Raw genomic sequence first — 17845 nt, forward strand, 5'->3', positions numbered from 1 at the left:
AATTTTTATAGATATTCTTAACCAAGTTGAGGAAGTTCCACTCTATTCCTAGATTTTAGAGAGATTATTTTTTTAAATCATATATCGGTGTTGAATTTTTCAAACGTTTTTTCTGCATCAATTGGTACACTCATACAATTTTTCCTCTTGTTAATGTGGATGGATTACACTGATTGACTTTCAAACACTGAACCAACCTGGCATCCCTGAAATCAACCCCACTTGGTCATGGGACATAATTCCTTTTACATACTGCTGATTTCTATTTGCTAATATCTTGTTGAGGATTTCTGTATCTATGAATATTGGCCTATAATTTTCTTTTTTGTACCGTCTTTGATTTTGGTATTAGGACAATATTAGCCTCATAAAATGAACTGGGAACTGATCCACCTTCTTCCATTATCTGGAAAAGAATATATAGAATCAGTGTCAATTCTTTAAAATTTTGGTAGAATTCTCCAGTGAAACCAGTTGAGCCCCAAGATTTCATTTTAGGAATTTTTTTTTATTGTAAATTCAATTCCCTTAATAGTTATAGGGCTATTCAAATTATCCATTTCTTATTGGGTGATAGTCTACACTTTTCTATAAATTGGTGCATTTCATCTAAGTTATTAAATTTTTTCCCAGTAGCAAGCCAACCCAAGAATTCTACCTAGCAAGCATCAGATAAAGTTGGGAAGCTATCTCAATTACAAAATGCCAAGGCACCTGAAGTAATAGTTTTAGGTTTACACTATGTGGCATCTCTTATAACAGTGACTTATAAAGCATCCCACTGAAGCTGTTTTTCAAGGAGTGGCAATGTATTTGGGCAATCCAACCATACCATCCTCACTGGTTAACCTTGTAAACACCATACACACACCACATGCAGAATGACTCTCCAGCTACACACAAACTAGAAGAGTTAACTGGACATGAAGGGATCACATCTTGGTATTTTTACTCTGATGTTCAAGTCAGTGTTCCTCCTAGCCTTTTGTTTTTTTTAACTCTGTTTAAAACTCAAAAGAAGGGGCTTCCCTGATGGCGCAGTGGTTGAGAATCTGCCTGCCAATGCAGGGGACACGGGTTCGAGCCCTGGTCTGGGAAGATCCCACATGCCGCGGAGCGACTGGGCCCGTGAGCCACAATTACTGAGCCTGCGCGTCTGGAGCCTGTGCTCCGCAACAAGAGAGGCCGCGATAGTGAGAGGCCCGCGCACCGCGATGAAGAATGGCCCCCACTTGCCGCAACTGGAGAAAGCCCTGACACAGAAACAAAGACCCAACACAGCCATAAATAAAAAAAAAAAAAAAAAAAAAAAAAAAAACCTTTCCCCAAAAAAAAAAAAAAAAAAAAAAAACTCAAAAGAAGTTGCAAAAATAACAGAGTCCCATGTACCGTTCACCCAGCTTCTCCCGATGGTGACATCTTACATAGCTATAGCACAATATCAAAACCAGGAAACTGACATTAGTACATTACTAGATTATAGATTCCTTTATCCTTTTTATAGATAAGCTATATTATAGTGAACTTTCTCAGAAACTCTCCCAGCACTTGGGCATCCTATTAGCAATCAAACTACCAATCCAGACTTCTAATTCAACTGAAAACTACCTATATATAAACAATCCTTCTACACAAACATATACATACTCTATATATTCATACCTCACAGACAGAAACACAAAAGTTTGCATCCACACATGCACAAACTTATATGAAAACAATAGCAATCCCATCCTTCTTATCTGAGTACTGTATTTCACTAATTTCTACTTTCCCTAGCTATTACTACATGAAGACTATGTGTAAATGAGTCTGAGGGCTAAAAGAAATCTTTAAAAGTTATCTAACATAAAAATCCATCCAATGCTTGATTCCTTGTACAACATCCTCATCAATGATCCTTCAGCCTTTACTTGAGTATTTCTACTGACAAGAAACAAATAAGATATGAAGGAATCCAATCCACCTTTGGTCAATCCTAATTCTTGAAAGGTATCTCTAATCATTAGCCCAAAACTTAAAAATCTGTACTCATTTACTTCTAGTTGTATCCTTTGGGGGATATGAACAAAAAAGGCTTATCCCTCACTGCCTTTCTCCCAGGAAAGACAGATGCCCTATTTTGCCTAAGATGTCCTACTTTGCATCTATTTCTCTGGCATACTTAATAACCCCTTTTACCCTCAAGATCTGAACAGAACATTATATATTCACTCTATCTTGTATAGCCCTCAAAAATATGAAGACCACACGTTTTTATTAGGTTAACCTCATTTTTCAGCTCTTCTTTGTATGATACAATTTTGAGGGCCTTCACTAGCCTTATCATTCTTGCTTCTGAATGCACACCAGCTTACTGATATTCCAAGAGCTTCAGTTCCTTGTCCCATATATATATTAATGAAAGATTTTCTAATCACAATTAAAGAACAGAAAGTCACTTACACCCCTTTGAATTCTAGACCAAGATACAGCATTGCAATTACTGTGCCTCTGGGTAAAGACATCTGAGTGTCTTGAACCATGATACTAGGTAGCAGTCTCACATTATACCAGTAGGTGTCACTCTATATATGATATATTTAAAGTTATTTAAGTCTCAATTTCATTCATTCAACAAATTTTTATTAAGCATCCATTATGTGCCAGGCATGATTCTAGGTGCTATGAGATTATAGAGGTGAACAAGACACGATCTTATTTTCATGGAGCTTACAGGTTAGATATTAATGAACAAATCTGCTTTATTTACTTTATATATAAAAGTCTATAAAATTCTATTCCTAGGGAAATTTTATTTTCCTGAGTTGTTAGATAATAACACTCAAAATAACTCATGAAGAACATATTAATGAAACAGAATCAGAGCGGTACAGGTGAGATTAATGTATCCAGTGTTTTTTCTAGCTGTTTGAATTGATACAACGCTTCTCTTCCAAACTTCAAGTTTCTAAAACCCAAATTTTAGGTATCCCTCATTACAGTGGGGAGGAATTTATCTTAAAAAACAATTCAAAACTAACACAACATTGTAAAGCAATTATACTCCAATTAAAAAAAAATTCAACTTTTTAAAAAAATCTACCTATTCATGTTTTTACAAAGGAGAGACTGGTATACAAATTTTTAAAGATTATTTGTAAAGCTTATTAATTCCCAAGTTCATATTTCCTTGTTTCTACTTAGAAAAGTTAAAACGTCCCCTTCTAAATACCAACATACCCCCCAGGTTAATAGAACAAAGACAGTAATGAATTATGCCTCAGCACAGAATTTAGGAATTCTTCCACTGTCAGCATCCTTATTTGGATACATGTGAGACTCACAGCTATTATCAGGACTTAAAGGTGACCTACTCATGATTAGAGCAGAGCAATGAAAGGTCACACTTTGTCAAAATAAACAGATCTAAGAGAAGGAGGAGACATTGTACATCAAAAAAGTATATTTGCCTGCACAGAAATCCAAGAACCTTTCATTAATCCAAGAACTATTTAATTGCTATTTTACTTCTCTGTATTCTCAAATAGAATGTTCTCTAAACTGGAAAGGCTAGGAAAAACATGGTTAAGGAAATATTTCAGGCTCAAAAGTCCTACTGCTTAGAATTCTTTAACTTCAAAATTCAGTCAAATAAATCTATTTGAGAAAAATGATGCTTATAAGAATTTAATAAGACCTGAGAGCTTCATGCAATATCCAACCTACTGTTTATTTTGAAATACCTCAAACTCTTATTAGTTACTGTTCAAATTACCTGAAATATACTGCATATTGTTCAATTTTAGCATGGACTCACATGCATACTTTAGAACACAAGAAGTACTCAATGAACATGAAGTTATAAATAAACACTAAGGTGCTTCATAAAACATGGTTAACATAAAAAAGATTAATTTATACCTAATATTAAGGCATTTTCTTTCACTTTGAAAGGTAAAGTGGTGGTTGACCAAATATATGTAAAACACAGTTTACTGTGTATGATTTTTTAATTACATTTGTAAACTCTCTGACAGGCTCAGTACTGTTAATGTCTGGCATATCTGAGATGTCACCAAATTTGGGGAAACTCAATGGCAGAGACCTCTGTTATCGCAGTACTTTTATTCCAAATATAAAAATGTGTGTGTGCAAAAGGGGGTTTAGTGTATTGGAAAAAGCATAGCTTTTGGTGCCACAACGATCTACGTTTGAATTTCAGTACCACCCTAAATCACCCTAGCTATGTGATTTCTGGGCAAGTTACTTAAACTGTTTTAAGCATCGCTTTTCTACCAACATGCAAATAACAGGTTGGATAGGATTAATACATTGTTTATATTATATAAATGCCTAATACATGGTTTGATACATAGCAGGTACTCAAGAAATGGTATTTATTAGGAGAATGTCATTTTTTTTTTACCATTAGATTGACTATACCAGTTAATGTTGAACAACTACTGACTCACTAGTTTTTATAACTATAACAGGTTTATAAAACCAAACCCCTTACTAGATTGAATGCCAACAAATAAGCACCTTCTCCTTTAACACAAGTATATTTTGCATGACCTTACATGAATTGCTTAGATAAAAGCTTTTTCTCTTCTCTTTTGTTATTTTAAAGTGCAGATGCATTTGAGTCATTTTCTCCTTTTGTTTCATATCCTTAAGATCCAAAGCTTCAAAGACATAATGTCAGCATGCATCGATTTATGACTGAACTCTTGAAGAGACACTGAAGAATTACCTTGTCAATCACCCCAAGGACTCTGAAGGCCTTCAGCTCCTCGGCAGGGCTCCTTAGGTTCCAAGGGGGCCTTGAACTTAGTGATCCTGGAGGCTAATGGAAGATATCAAAGATTATACATCAATCAGGGAGGTGCTTGAAGGAAGACTGCCTGCTGAAGCAAATGCCAGGCCAAAGGAACTAAATTTATCATAAATCAGAGAATGGAAAGATGAAAGGAGGAAGTTTCTATTTGTCTGTAATGTAAAATAAAAAAATAATAAAATCAAAAATGAAGAAAATAAAAAATAAAAATTAAGAAAATAGTTGCAAGTAAATAAATCATAACATTGAAAACAAAATTTTTAAAAGAAAAATTAATGAGCTGATATAGTTTCCAGAGCAAAAATGCAATTCAGAACTGTACAGCTGTAATAAAACTTTGTAACAAATGGCTAACTGAGACATCAATCACAGCCTTATATTTACCCCAGAAGGCTCAAGAGTAATTTAGAAGGAGGAGACTAAAACAAATGTAACAATAGATAAACTTGGGGAGGGAAGGAATATAAGTCATTTTCTCTCATCATAAAACTATAGTCCTTTAATGTTACTTTATAAATATATACTAGGTATGTTAGGGATTGGCAAATTCAAGTTCAATCAGAATTGCCAATAACAGTGAAAAATTAAGAAACTCTGTCATATAACCAATAATTATTAGAACTGAGATTGTGTAAGCCTAGAAAAGAGATGATTTACAGAAGAAAGAAAATATTTTTTAATATTTGAACATCTGTGATGTGGAAAACTTAGTCTGTTCACCACAAAAAGGAGTCCAAAAAAGATCAGTGAATAAGGAAGGGATATTTCAGTACCACATACAATAAAAGAATAATCCTAACTTTCCATCCATTGGTCTTAGTTTTTCCCTATCAGTAAAGTAAAACATTAGACTAGATAAACTCTAAAGACATCTCCATTTGGCATTTACAACCAGAAAGCAATGCTTTATTAATCCTTATATTAAAATGGTGATGCTGCAAAGGATGACAGGACACAAAGAGCCTTATTATACCCTCAAAGCAGACCTTTTTGTTGTTAAAAAATCTGTTAGAATATATAGGAAACATTTATCACCCCCATGAGTAGACGATAAATATCCTGGTTAACCAAATGTCATGATTACCAGAGTTACTGAGTTACGTTTTTGATACTTCAAGTCCTAGTGCAGCTCAGCATCACTAGACAAGAAGCTCCTTGAGAACAGGAAGTATGCCTTATTCGTCTTTATATTCACAGTGCCTAGCATGTTGGTTAGAAGCAAAGAGAAAGAGCAGAAAAGAGAGGAAGGAGGAAGAGAGGAGGGTAACAAGTGAGGGAGGTTGCATAGACAAATTAGGTGTCTTTTACAAACGGGGAAAACTGTCACTTTGTGAAATTTTCTAAAAGCAGCAATCCTAATTGCTTTCAAAATAATTTCTTTTTGTTTTTAGGTTTAGTAAGCAAATACTAACTTCAATATGCCTAAAGAGGTGGTATTTAATTTTTTTTTAAAAAGACAACTTTTTATTTTTTAAAGAGACTTAACTTGAGAATGCTGGTGACAGTGGCAACTGGACAGGATAATAATAATCTTTTCTTTCTTTTAAAGTACATTGCTCTTTTTTTATGTTTTTTTTAATTTATTTTATTTTACTTATTTATTTTTGGCTGTGTTGGGTCTTTGTTGCTGCGTGCGGGCTTTCTCTAGTTGCGGCGAGCAGGGGTTACTCTTCATTGCGGTGTGCGAGCTTCTCATTGCGGTGGCTTCTCTTGTTGCGGAGCACAGGCTCCAGGTGCGCGGGCTTCAGTAGTTGTGGCATGCGGGCTCAGTAGTTGTGGCTCGCGAGCTGTAGAGCTCAGGCTCAGTAGTTGTGGCGCATGGGCTTAGTTGCTCTGCAGCATGTGGGATCTTCCCGGACAATGACCTGAACCCGTGTCATCTGCATTGGCAGGTGGATTCTTAACCACTATGCCACGAGGGAAGCCCAATAATAATCTTTTTAAATCTATTTAATTTCTACTTCTAGGATATGTTTCCAAAAAATTCCTTTTTAATCTCACTTTATTAGGTGCTGAGCTAGATGACATAAAACAAAGATACATCTCTGCCTCCCTAAAATCCAAGGGGAATTTTTAAGGACAGAAAAACATTTAGCAGAGTATTTTAATAGACATATAACAGAAATAGTCTCTTCTCTCTTAGTCTATATTATTTTATCTTCATACCTCACACTGGCCTGAGTGTAGTACTTACAAGAAGTTATTATTATAATCCCCATTTTACAGATAAATAAAAGGAAGTTCAGAATGGTTGGGTGTTTACCGTCAGAAAGAGCAGTGAAAGATCCTAGGCTAGACCCCAACTCCTTACTCTATTGCTTGCAGTCCTTCTGCTACACAACACATTCTGATAATTAAGAATTCACCTCCCCCTACTCTATTACCAAGTAAGAAATCACTGCTTGTGATTTTGGTGAAAGGAATGATTAGGAAAAGTTATAGGAGGAAAAATAACACTTTAAGTGATAACTTATCCGTTACATTCATCTTTGAAAATACGGCCAAACTCGTCCAACATCGCTATCTCCTACTTATCATCCCTCTTATTCAGTGATGTCATTGGATCTTTCAGTTTCCAAAGAAAGTTATCAGTTCACTTTAGCAATCCCAACAGCAAAGACAGCAAACCACAAAATCTCTACTGTGCCTTTCAATAAATTACTGTGTGCCCACTATGTGCATGATAACTGAAAGGGATATAAATCATCAAAAGACACCGTCCCAGGACTTCCCTGGTGGTCCAGCAGTTAAGACTCTGAGCTCCCAATGCAGGGGGCTCGGGCTCAATCCCTGGTCAGGGAACTAGATCCCGCATGCTGCAACTAAGTGTCCACATGCCACAACTAAGAGCCCGCATGCCGCAACTAAAGATCCCGCACGCCGCAACTAAAGATCCCGTATGCTGCAACTAAGACATGGCACAGCCAAATAAATAAACATTAAAAAAAAAAAAAAGACATGGTCCCTAGCTTCAAGAAGTTTACAACTCACCTGAGGAGATAAGCCAAATACATGAAAAGTTAAGTAACAATAAGACATTTTTTAAAAACATAAGACAATAGAGATAAGTCGCTAGTTTATCATATGTATGATAAACTGTGGTCTCAGAAAGAAGTGGAATCAAAGGGGATTTTAAATGTTATGTAGGAATTAGGTTAGGAAAGGATATTATACATAGGATTGGGGGAAAAAAAACTCTCTTGGTGGGGAAAAAAATGTTCAAATTGTAGAACAAAGGAAAATAAAATTGCACTTTTAAGGTTGGTCAGTTTTATTGACTTTAACAGGCCTTGAATGCCAGGGGAAAAAGTCTGGACTATGTTTTCCAGACTGTAGAAAACAAGTTTTTGTATGAGAAACAACCCAACAAAAACAGTGATTTAGTAAGGTTACTTTTGCAAAGACAGGAATGGTGAAATTGTAATGGGGAAAGACCAAAGGCGAAGTGATCATTCAAGTTCTCTTTCTACTTTAACCATCTATAAAAGTTTAAGATCAGAGAAATGAACAAAGAAAGATCATGAAATAAAACCATCAATAAAAAATCCTGTATTTCTGATATGCAGTGTTTAAATTGGGTAGAATCCCTATAGATCTATTCCTTTTTTAGATGGCAAAAGGAAACATAAATCCACAGAATTTTAAGAAAAGAAAGAGACTGAGATCAAGTCCAACATTTTTTTTTTTCAGATGAGAAAACTGAAAAGCAGCAAGGTTAAGCAATTTGTCTAAGATGACAAAACTAGGTAATAGATAAGAGGGGATTAAATCTTATTTATAAAATAATATAACATTGTTTAGGAAAACTTCAGCCACTGCTATTGGGGCAGGGTGGGGTGGAAATATTTCTAGGCAACATGGCTGATTTCCTTAAAGAAAAAAGTGAAAATTTCACTTATTTGTATTGGCTACTATATCAGAAGATGCCTAGAGAAGCAAGGAGTTTAAAACTTAAATACAGAGGGTGAGGAGAAGGGAAAGGCAAGAATATATGATAATCCAACAACCTTCAAAACCAAAGATGGCAAGTATATATATCACTCAACTGCTCAAGCCAATGGCAGACTCTATTAGTCCCACACTCTGTCTTGCAATACAGCCACTACCAGTGGACTAGAGTTAGCACACTAGTAAAACCTATTTACTATTTCTGTTCAACATTGTCTAAATGGTTAAGTGAACCTTACCTTTGTTTTCATTTTTGGGGTTTTTTAAAGCTGTTGTTTATCCTGCCCAGAGTCTCTTTCACTTGATATTATTACCTTTTCTCAATGAGAGCTATCTCAATTCTTACCAATCTGTTAGTGAGGTACTTTTCAAACTTTACCATGTATGCACATCACCTGAGGACCCTGTAAAAATGGAGATTCGGATTCAGTCAGTCTTTGGTGGAGCCTAAGATTCTGCATTTCCAAGAAGCTACCAGGTGATGCTGTGCTGCTGGTCCACCAACCACATGTGGAGTAGGGTTAGCTACTCATCCTTAAATAACCTGAGAGTAAGTCAGCATTATTTGGGAGGGAACAAGCAATCAAGGACAAAAGGAAAGCTCTACAAAGAACATATCAAGAATGCACGCTCTGAACCATGATAGCTAACTACACTAGTTTCTGAACTTGGCTTCATCTGTAGATTTTTGGCTTTGCCGAGACTTTCATTGGCAACCTATTAACCCTCAATACTCAGTTTCCTAAAAAAGTCTCTCTTACATCACATTTCAAGCACAACTCTTAACTGCAGTCCTATTACTGATTTGGAATGCACCTGATTTCTATCTTTGCTTTGCCCATGTCTCACTAAGGGTGACACAACACTCATTTTAAAATATTTGCTAAAGAAGAATTGAGAAATACCAATAATACCAGTAAACAAAGTGCACAACAGAGAAATATTTTCAACATTATAGCAACTATACTCAAAATCCACAAAATATTCAGGAAAGCCATACATTCTACAGTTGTCCCTCAGTATACACAGGGGATTGGTTCCAGGATCCCCACGAATACCAAAATCTGCAGATGCTCAAGTCCCTTATTTAAAATGGTGTAGTATTTACATAGAACCTACACACATCCTCCCATATACTTTAAGTCATCTCTAAACTACTTATAATACCTAATGCAATGTAAATGCTATGTCAATAGTTGACAACAGGTGCCAAATTCAAGTTTTGTTTCTTAGAACTTTCTAGAATTTTGTCTCCCCAAATATTTTCCATCTGCAGTTGGTTTAATCCACAAATGTGGAACCCATGGGTACAGAGGGCCAATTGTATTTTCATTCGTACCTTGTAATTGCAAACAAAAAAAGGTATTCGTGCTTTAAAAGCTACACAATCCTTTATGTCCTAAACTTAGACCATTTACTGTCTTTTTCTAAATTTCATTGATCTTAAGTTTTAAATGCCTAGAGCTAAAAATAGCAAATAAGCTATTTCAAGTCTTTTCCAGAGAAATCTCCTCTAATACCAATTTTTAAATCATTCAAAGTCACCAACAATTTAAAAAAAAAAAAAAGGAAAAGAAATCCATGTCCTTTAGTTAAAACTGCACCTTTAGTTCAAATAAAGCTCATTTCCTTTTTTTCTCAGACTTGCTCCTTAAGTTTCCTTGGAGCCTTTTAGCAATGAAGTAATGACGAAAAGAAAGAGTAGGAGATTACTTTTGCTCCTTTCTGTCCTTTTTTGAAAAGGATATTATCACCAACGATGGGGAAATTCGGAACTTTTTTATTTACCACATAAGAGTCTCAAATAAACTCAATGAAGCAAAAGCTTGAACTACCACAGAAAACTCAGGTAAAGTGAGTCATGACCTAGACTGCACCAAAGGGAAAAACAGTAATCAACAAAAAATTTCAAACCCAAAAAGGATTCCTTTATTTTCTTAATCAACCAGACAAGAAAGAAATATTTGCACATGTATTCAAGAAAGAAATAATATCTGCTCTGCACAGAATTTAAGATTTGCTAAAAATCATTTATATCATTCTCTCATTGTGTTGGTTGAAATTATTGCCCAAAGATGGTTAAAGAAGAGAAATAATAAATTCACCAAGCTCATCCAGAACCTCTAGAAGACATTTAAGTTAAATTACAGATAAAAAATAATCAACCATATCTCTGACCCAAATAAGGGCCAGATTTAATAGAGTAAAATACAAAAGTGAAAATAAAAAGCAAATCCTTACCCTAAAAGAAAAACATCTTGCTCTATCAAGAAAAACTCTTCTCTAACCTCTTTGCCTAAGAACTGAAAAAAAATCCTAGCATATCAAATCTGATTCACTAGGTACCCTTTTTTAACCCTTCCTGATACAAATTTCCATTATTCTACATGGCTCTTACAATCCTCTCTAACTTTTGTTTCCTCAATTACGTACATATTTTGGGTCCTCAATTATGCTTTAGGGTTTGCAAGAGCAGAGACTGTGCCATATCTTTAATATAACTCCAAAGTATATCTAGTTTGATACTATATACACGCAGAGTCATAACAGATGCTTAATGAATTTATATAAATCTAATACAATCAGCTTTCCTATACTAGATCTCTTTTGTTTTATTTTCATTTGAAGCTATGCTTGAAGGAAAATTCTGACTGCTATACTTCATGGTTCCTTTCTCCAAGTCAAAAGCTATACAGCAGGCTTTATATATTTATTTGCCTAATAAGTTATTGCTCCATAAAATGATTGTGGGGAACTGTAACAGCGGATGCATAAATAGGGAGTTTGAATGAGTAAGTATAAGTAGAACATTCAAAGTTAACATTAATAGAAAGAACAGAATACTGCTGATTTTAACTCCCTAAAACTTTTAGAATACGGTTATCCCTTGAATAACACGGGGTTGGGGTGCCAACCCTGCCCACAGTTGAAAATCCTAATATAACTTATAGTAGCCCTCTGTATCCAAAATTCCTCCTGTATCCATGGATTCAACCAACTTCAGATTGTGTAGTACTGCAGTATTTACTGCTGAAAGAAATCCACGTGTAAGTGAACCCACACTGTTCAAACCCATGTTGTTCAAGGATCAATTGTATTTATATACAAGATGGATTTAGTAAAAGTTCATAGAGGCGCATCCTATTTAATGCATTTATGAGTATCCCCAAAAATGGATGGAGAATATACACATCAGGATAGCACACAGGGTAGGCTGCCAACTCCACAGAAAATAAGAATTAGATTCAAAGTAATGGTTAGATAAATATTCCATTTAAAAATGATAAAATTCAGGGACTTCCCTGGTAGCGAAGTGGTTAAGAATCCGCCTGCCAATGCAGGGGACATGGGTTCGATCCCTGATCTGGGAAGATCCCACATGCCGGGAGCAACTAAGCCCGTGTGCCACAACTACTGAGCCCGCGTGCCACAACTACTGAAGCCCGCGCACCTAGAGCCCATGCTCCGCAACAAGAGAAGCCACTGCAAGGAGAAGCCCGCGCACCACAACAAAAAGTAACGCGCGCTCGCCGCAGCTAGAGAAAACCCATGTGCGGCGACGAAGACCCAACGCAGCCAAAAATAAATATATAAAAAATAAATAAATTTATTTAAAAAAAAGATAAAATAAAAAGATAAAACTTAATCCTGCCATTTGCAAAATGAATGGACCTAGAGGGTATGAGGCTAAGTGTCAGGGAAAAACTTTATTGTATGATTCCACTTACATGTGGAATCTAAAAGACAAAACAAATGAATAAACATAACAAAACAGAAACAGACTCATAAATACAAAGAACAGACTGGTGGTTGCCAGAGCAGGGAGGAGGTGTGAGTGAAATAGGTGAGGGAGATTAAGAGGTACAAACTTCCAGTTACAAAGTAAATAAGTCAGCATAAGGAATATAGTCAATAGTATTGTAATAACTTTATATGGTAACAGATGATAACTAGACTTATCATGGTGATTATTTTGTAACGTATAAACATATTGAATCACTATATTGTACACCTGAAACTAATATAATATTATAAGTCAATTATACTTCAATAAAAATAGTTTTTAATTTTAAAAATTAAAAATAAAATTCAATAGTGAAGCATTAAAGGAAATAATATAATTGAAACAACGATGAAAGAAAACAGGAAAAGATTAGCAAACAGAATACAGAGAGTCACAGTAATTAACAATCTGAAAATTAGTCAGTAGCTATCTTACTTATATACATTTATTATGTTAGAACAAGTAACAAAAGTATATTACTTCCAAGTTGGAATATATGTTTTTGTTCTAAGAAGATTGGCCAAATGCTTAACAACAAAATTTCTTATACTAATAAGTACAGTTCTGATAACTGTATGTTTTAAAAGGTCACACAGAAAGTGAAAAGGGCTCAGAAAAGCAGCAAAAAAAGTTTTAGTTGTCCAATGAACCAAGATTAAATAATGGGCTATTTTTAAACTAGAAAATTGAGACATTTTATAATTTTCAGAAAGTATAAAAAGCATTTAAAAATGTGGGAAAAGGTATATAAAGCAATATATGAGGGGAGATGAAAAATAGGGCTAATGCTTATTAAGCTAGTCTTAAAAGCTTGGCTTATAGGCTGGTCTTTTTATGAGGTAGGCACTTGAATGTTTACGTGTGTGTGTGCGCGTGCATCCACATATGAGTGATTTTTTTTTAACTCATTTAATCCTAACTACAACCTAGCAAGGAATTACTATTATCCTCATTATTCAGATGTAGAAACTGAAGCTAAGAGGTGGAGTTAAGTATCTTGTCCAATCTTCCATGGCTTCAAGGGAAAGAGTTGAGACGTGAACAAGCCTGCCTGCCTCTTAGATCAATTAAGAAAATAAACACTTTCTCCCACCTCTAGAAGGTATAACTCTTAAATTGCATCAGAAAAAAAAACTTAGTTTCATATAAAGAAAAAAAGAAAAAAACAGAAAAATTTCTTCCAGAAATTTGCCAAATCCAGATGGACATAACATAAAAACAATAATGATAAACCAAAATGTTTCTAATGTTTTAAACATTCACCTGCTTTCCAGACAAGACTAGGTGTAGCCCCAAATAACCTAAATATCCCTGTTAGAATTATACCTTTATAATTCTAGGTGATCTATAGCTGCTACTTGTAGGACTTATGCTTAAATAATTAGTTTTAGCGTGAATCAATGAACGGTGCAGGAATGGTAACAGAATCATAACTTAACTTTAAAATTTTCAAATAAAATTCAGTATAAATTACTGTCATTCTACACACGGTGATATTAGGTATGGAGTAAAGAATAAAGGGCCGAGAAAGAGAAGGAGAAAGTGAGTCCCATTTTATTCCACTTTTGGTGGTTTGCTTTAATGCTTTTCTTCCCACCAACACCTTGTAAGAAAATCACTGATAAAATTCCAAAGACCAAAATGCTCAAACATTATAGTTAGAAATAAAACTGAGTGACAAAACAGCAAAAATGGCTAAAGAAAATACAAAATGAAACATAAGACATACCTGAGATACATCATCAAGTTGAGGCTTCACATAAAGGCTAGAGAGACTCTCTGCTCGCATGAGATATTCTGCGGTTCTTCTCTTCACAGCTTCTCGACGAGTAGGGCTTGACTCTCCTAAAAGGAATAAACAAAAGTCAGGACATGTGAAAAATAAACTAACTTTCTTTTATCCAAACTGTAACTTCCTTTTACCCAACTTACCACTTGTTCACACTTCTAACTGAAAAGAAAAGAGAAATCAAAATTGGAACAGACATCAAAGTTATTAATATCAGCAAGGTCTAAATATTACCCAGATGAATTTCATTTATCTAAATTCTGAAACGCCCCTATTTAAATATGTATAGAGAACTTGATGTATTTTATAAGAGGAGCCGATATATAAAGAATGTAATGTAAAAAGCTCTGTGGACAAGAGACTAGCCTAGCCCAAACAGTATACGGTTGTCCAACTCAACAAATAGGACTAAATGCAAGAGACATTTAATAAAAGCTGTGACATGGATGTGATAGGCTATAAAAGTACCACCAAACTGGAGAATAAAATTATTTAGGGTAACTCTAAATTCACTCTGATTTTTGTAAGCATCACAGGGTTTATTCATTAATAACAAATAGTCACCCACCTTACAACTGAAAACAATAATGTGATTTAAATCCTTGTAATATATTATGTGAAAGTGAACAAGGATCATTTACCCTGTCTGGCTCTCAGTTTCCCTAAGGAAAGGGTATTCAAAGTGGCCTCTAAGAACTCAAGATCTCAAAAAGGAGGTGTTACACTCCTGGATCTCTCCTCTCCAGAGTGGAATGATCCTATGCTTTTACCCATCTTATATATATACTTGACTATAATATAACATTTCATTTGAAGAAAGGATTCCATGGCTGAAAGTCAAAAAGTCTGAAACCACTGTACTATATGATGTCTAAGGTTCCTTTCACAAATAATATTCAATACTATTCATGACTCACTTTTATCAAAGCACTTAATACACAGTACTGTTTTTATAATTCACCCTATGCATCTTCTGAATGAAATTAACCAAAATGTAAGTATCACACAATGGAAAGTACCCTGGATTACATGCCAGAAACCCTGGTTATCTGAATTCTGGCTCTGCCTCTTGTTAGTCATGTGTCCGATGATAAGTCATCTCAACTCTGTGAACCTCTTCCTCATTCTCTAAAATGGAAATATATAGCTCAAATGACTGTACAGATTAAAGGAGACAACATACATAAAAGGTACTACAACAGAGCCCGTGCTATAGGAAGCAATAAGTTGTAAAGGTTTTCAATCTTGGTTTTTCTCTCAAAACCAAATCCTACATAATAATGTCACCTGGTTTGTTGAATTAGAAGTGAACTGAATTACAATGAAGGAGATATTTTCCCCCAAAAGATTACAGGTGGAAAAACCTCTTCTTATTTCTGCCTGGAACAACATCTTCTATTTCTTCTGGGAAATGTCCCTTTCTCCTCCCCTTCATACTCCTCCACCTCTTCCCCCAACCACTACCAACCCTTAACAACGTGGTTTGAATGAAAGCTGCTACCTGACTTCACATCTCAGCCCCTCTAGTCACTACTTGTCAGCCAAGGGTGAGCCTCCCTGTCACAGCAGGGCCAACCATAGAACCCCATCCTCTTGGCCACAGTTGGAGAAGGGAGAAATTGGCCCAACACAAACTGGACCTATCAGTCCTTCTGTGTTACTGACGCTGGAAGTAAGAGAGTGGGAACTGCCAGCAGCCATAGTTTCCGCCAAAGCAAAAAAAGAGACACAAATATGAGAGACCAAAAAAGAAAACCTAATGTGACTGGGGTCCCTGATTTCAGCTGAACCTACAATCCTGCCATTCGTTGCCTAAGCTAGTGGATTTTGTCACATGTAAACCAAAGAACCTGAATGAATACAGACCTCTAAGAAAAAGTGCAGGGACTTCCCTGGTGGTCCAGTGGCTAAGACTGCACTCCCAATGCAGGGGGCCCAGGTTCGATCCCTGGTCAGGGAACTAGATCCCACATGCTGCGACTAAGAGTTCACATGCCACAACTAAAGATCCCGCATACTACAACGAAGATCCTACATGCCACAACTAAGACCCAGCGCAGCCTAATAAATAAATAAATATTTTTTAAAAAGAAAAAAAAAAAGAAAAATTTCAACAAAGTTGGGATTGCAATTTTGCTTAAATACCTTTCCTTTCACAGCTTTTATCTTACAATTCCATCTCTTTTCTCCTTTATGAGTAGTAATTCACAAATATAACTGGTCTTGGTGAGGGATGAGGATCTCTACTGCCTTTTAACTGTGGAACAATCTATATTTATTAACTCACCAACTCCTCAAACCTCAAATAAAATGTCAGTATGCTTCCTGTCTCTGTCCTTAAAATTTACTTAATTTCTAAACCCAAGGTTTTTATTTTTACTCGGTTGAAAAATGGATATAATCTGTGAAAATCACCTGACTATAACATATTTTGAAGATAAAATGTGCCACATAAATAAGAAACATTCACTATTTCGACATACTGCTCGTTCTTAGTTTTGAGCTTATTGTTCATAGACTCCAACTGCTACTCCCATTATCATTAGCTCTTCTCATTGCAGGTTATACCTTTCAAGCCCTAATTTAAATCCCCATTTAGAATTTTTGGTTCTTCTTAGGCTCAACTCTAATAGAAACTATGGCAATTTAGGTTTTTTTTTCTATTTAATTCAGTGTCATTAAGCTTTAATAAAACTTCAAATTTTTCTTTTTTCAAAAAAATCAACTTGAAATTCAAAAATGTCAATTATAAAACACCTAATTAAAGCTAGAGTTAAAACCATATTTTGTAATCAAATTGCTGCTTTTTAAACTTTTGGTACTTCTGTTGCTTTCGAGGCAGTCACCATAGTAACAGAGAAACAAGAACCGGAAGCCAGCAGCTGAAATGGACTCCTGCTGATGATAGTGGTTCCGCTTCCATGGAAACAACAAGGAAGTGATGGAAATACTGGAAGGCTTTTTAAATGTAACCTTAAATATACATACTATGCCTCCTTCCTTATCAGCCCCTTAAAAGTAGGTCACAAGCACTGCTGATCAATAGCAGCAGCCAAGGATGAAAACCACCTCTTGCAGATTTCTGCTGCAGGATACTTACTGAGGTTTTTGACTACCAGAGAGAAAAGATTCATCTATCGATTTCCAGAATAATTCCAAGTAATCAACTTATTCACAAATATGACTTTAAACAGATTTTACTTGATCAAAATTTTTGACTCTAACCTTCTTAATTTCTTAATCTTCATTTTAAGACACACACACAGCATATAATGATTATTTTTCAAGGAAACTAGGTTACCTGGAATTCAACTTTTAATCCCATATTAGGTCATGTAGCTATTATTTCTTCCGTAATATATCTAGGTAGACACTTAATAAATGCTTTTTAAAATGGATATGTATTTAACATTCTACCTAGGGACCTCCCTGGTGGTCCAGTGGTTAAGACTTTGCCTTCCAATGCAGGGGGTGTAGGTTCGATCCCTGGTCGGGAAGCTAATAT

The 17845-nt window shown here is 35.4% G+C and overlaps 1 protein-coding gene across 5 annotated transcripts in view; it reads right to left on the minus strand.

Moving 5' to 3' along the window:
* RPS6KC1 (ribosomal protein S6 kinase C1) overlaps positions 1-17845 on the minus strand; it is a 218048-nt gene that overhangs the window by 71106 nt on the left and 129097 nt on the right. For all 5 annotated transcript variants that reach the window (XM_059938198.1, XM_059938190.1, XM_059938204.1 and 2 more), the window contains 2 exons: positions 14281-14396; positions 4736-4828 (listed from right to left, as the gene is read on the minus strand). In XM_059938198.1, coding sequence (XP_059794181.1) covers positions 4736-4828; positions 14281-14396 — 209 coding nt within the window. The remainder of the gene's footprint in view (positions 1-4735; positions 4829-14280; positions 14397-17845) is intronic.

The sequence above is a fragment of the Balaenoptera ricei genome, chromosome 1 (genome assembly GCF_028023285.1).
Source record: "Balaenoptera ricei isolate mBalRic1 chromosome 1, mBalRic1.hap2, whole genome shotgun sequence".
NCBI classification, from domain to species: domain Eukaryota; kingdom Metazoa; phylum Chordata; class Mammalia; order Artiodactyla; family Balaenopteridae; genus Balaenoptera; species Balaenoptera ricei.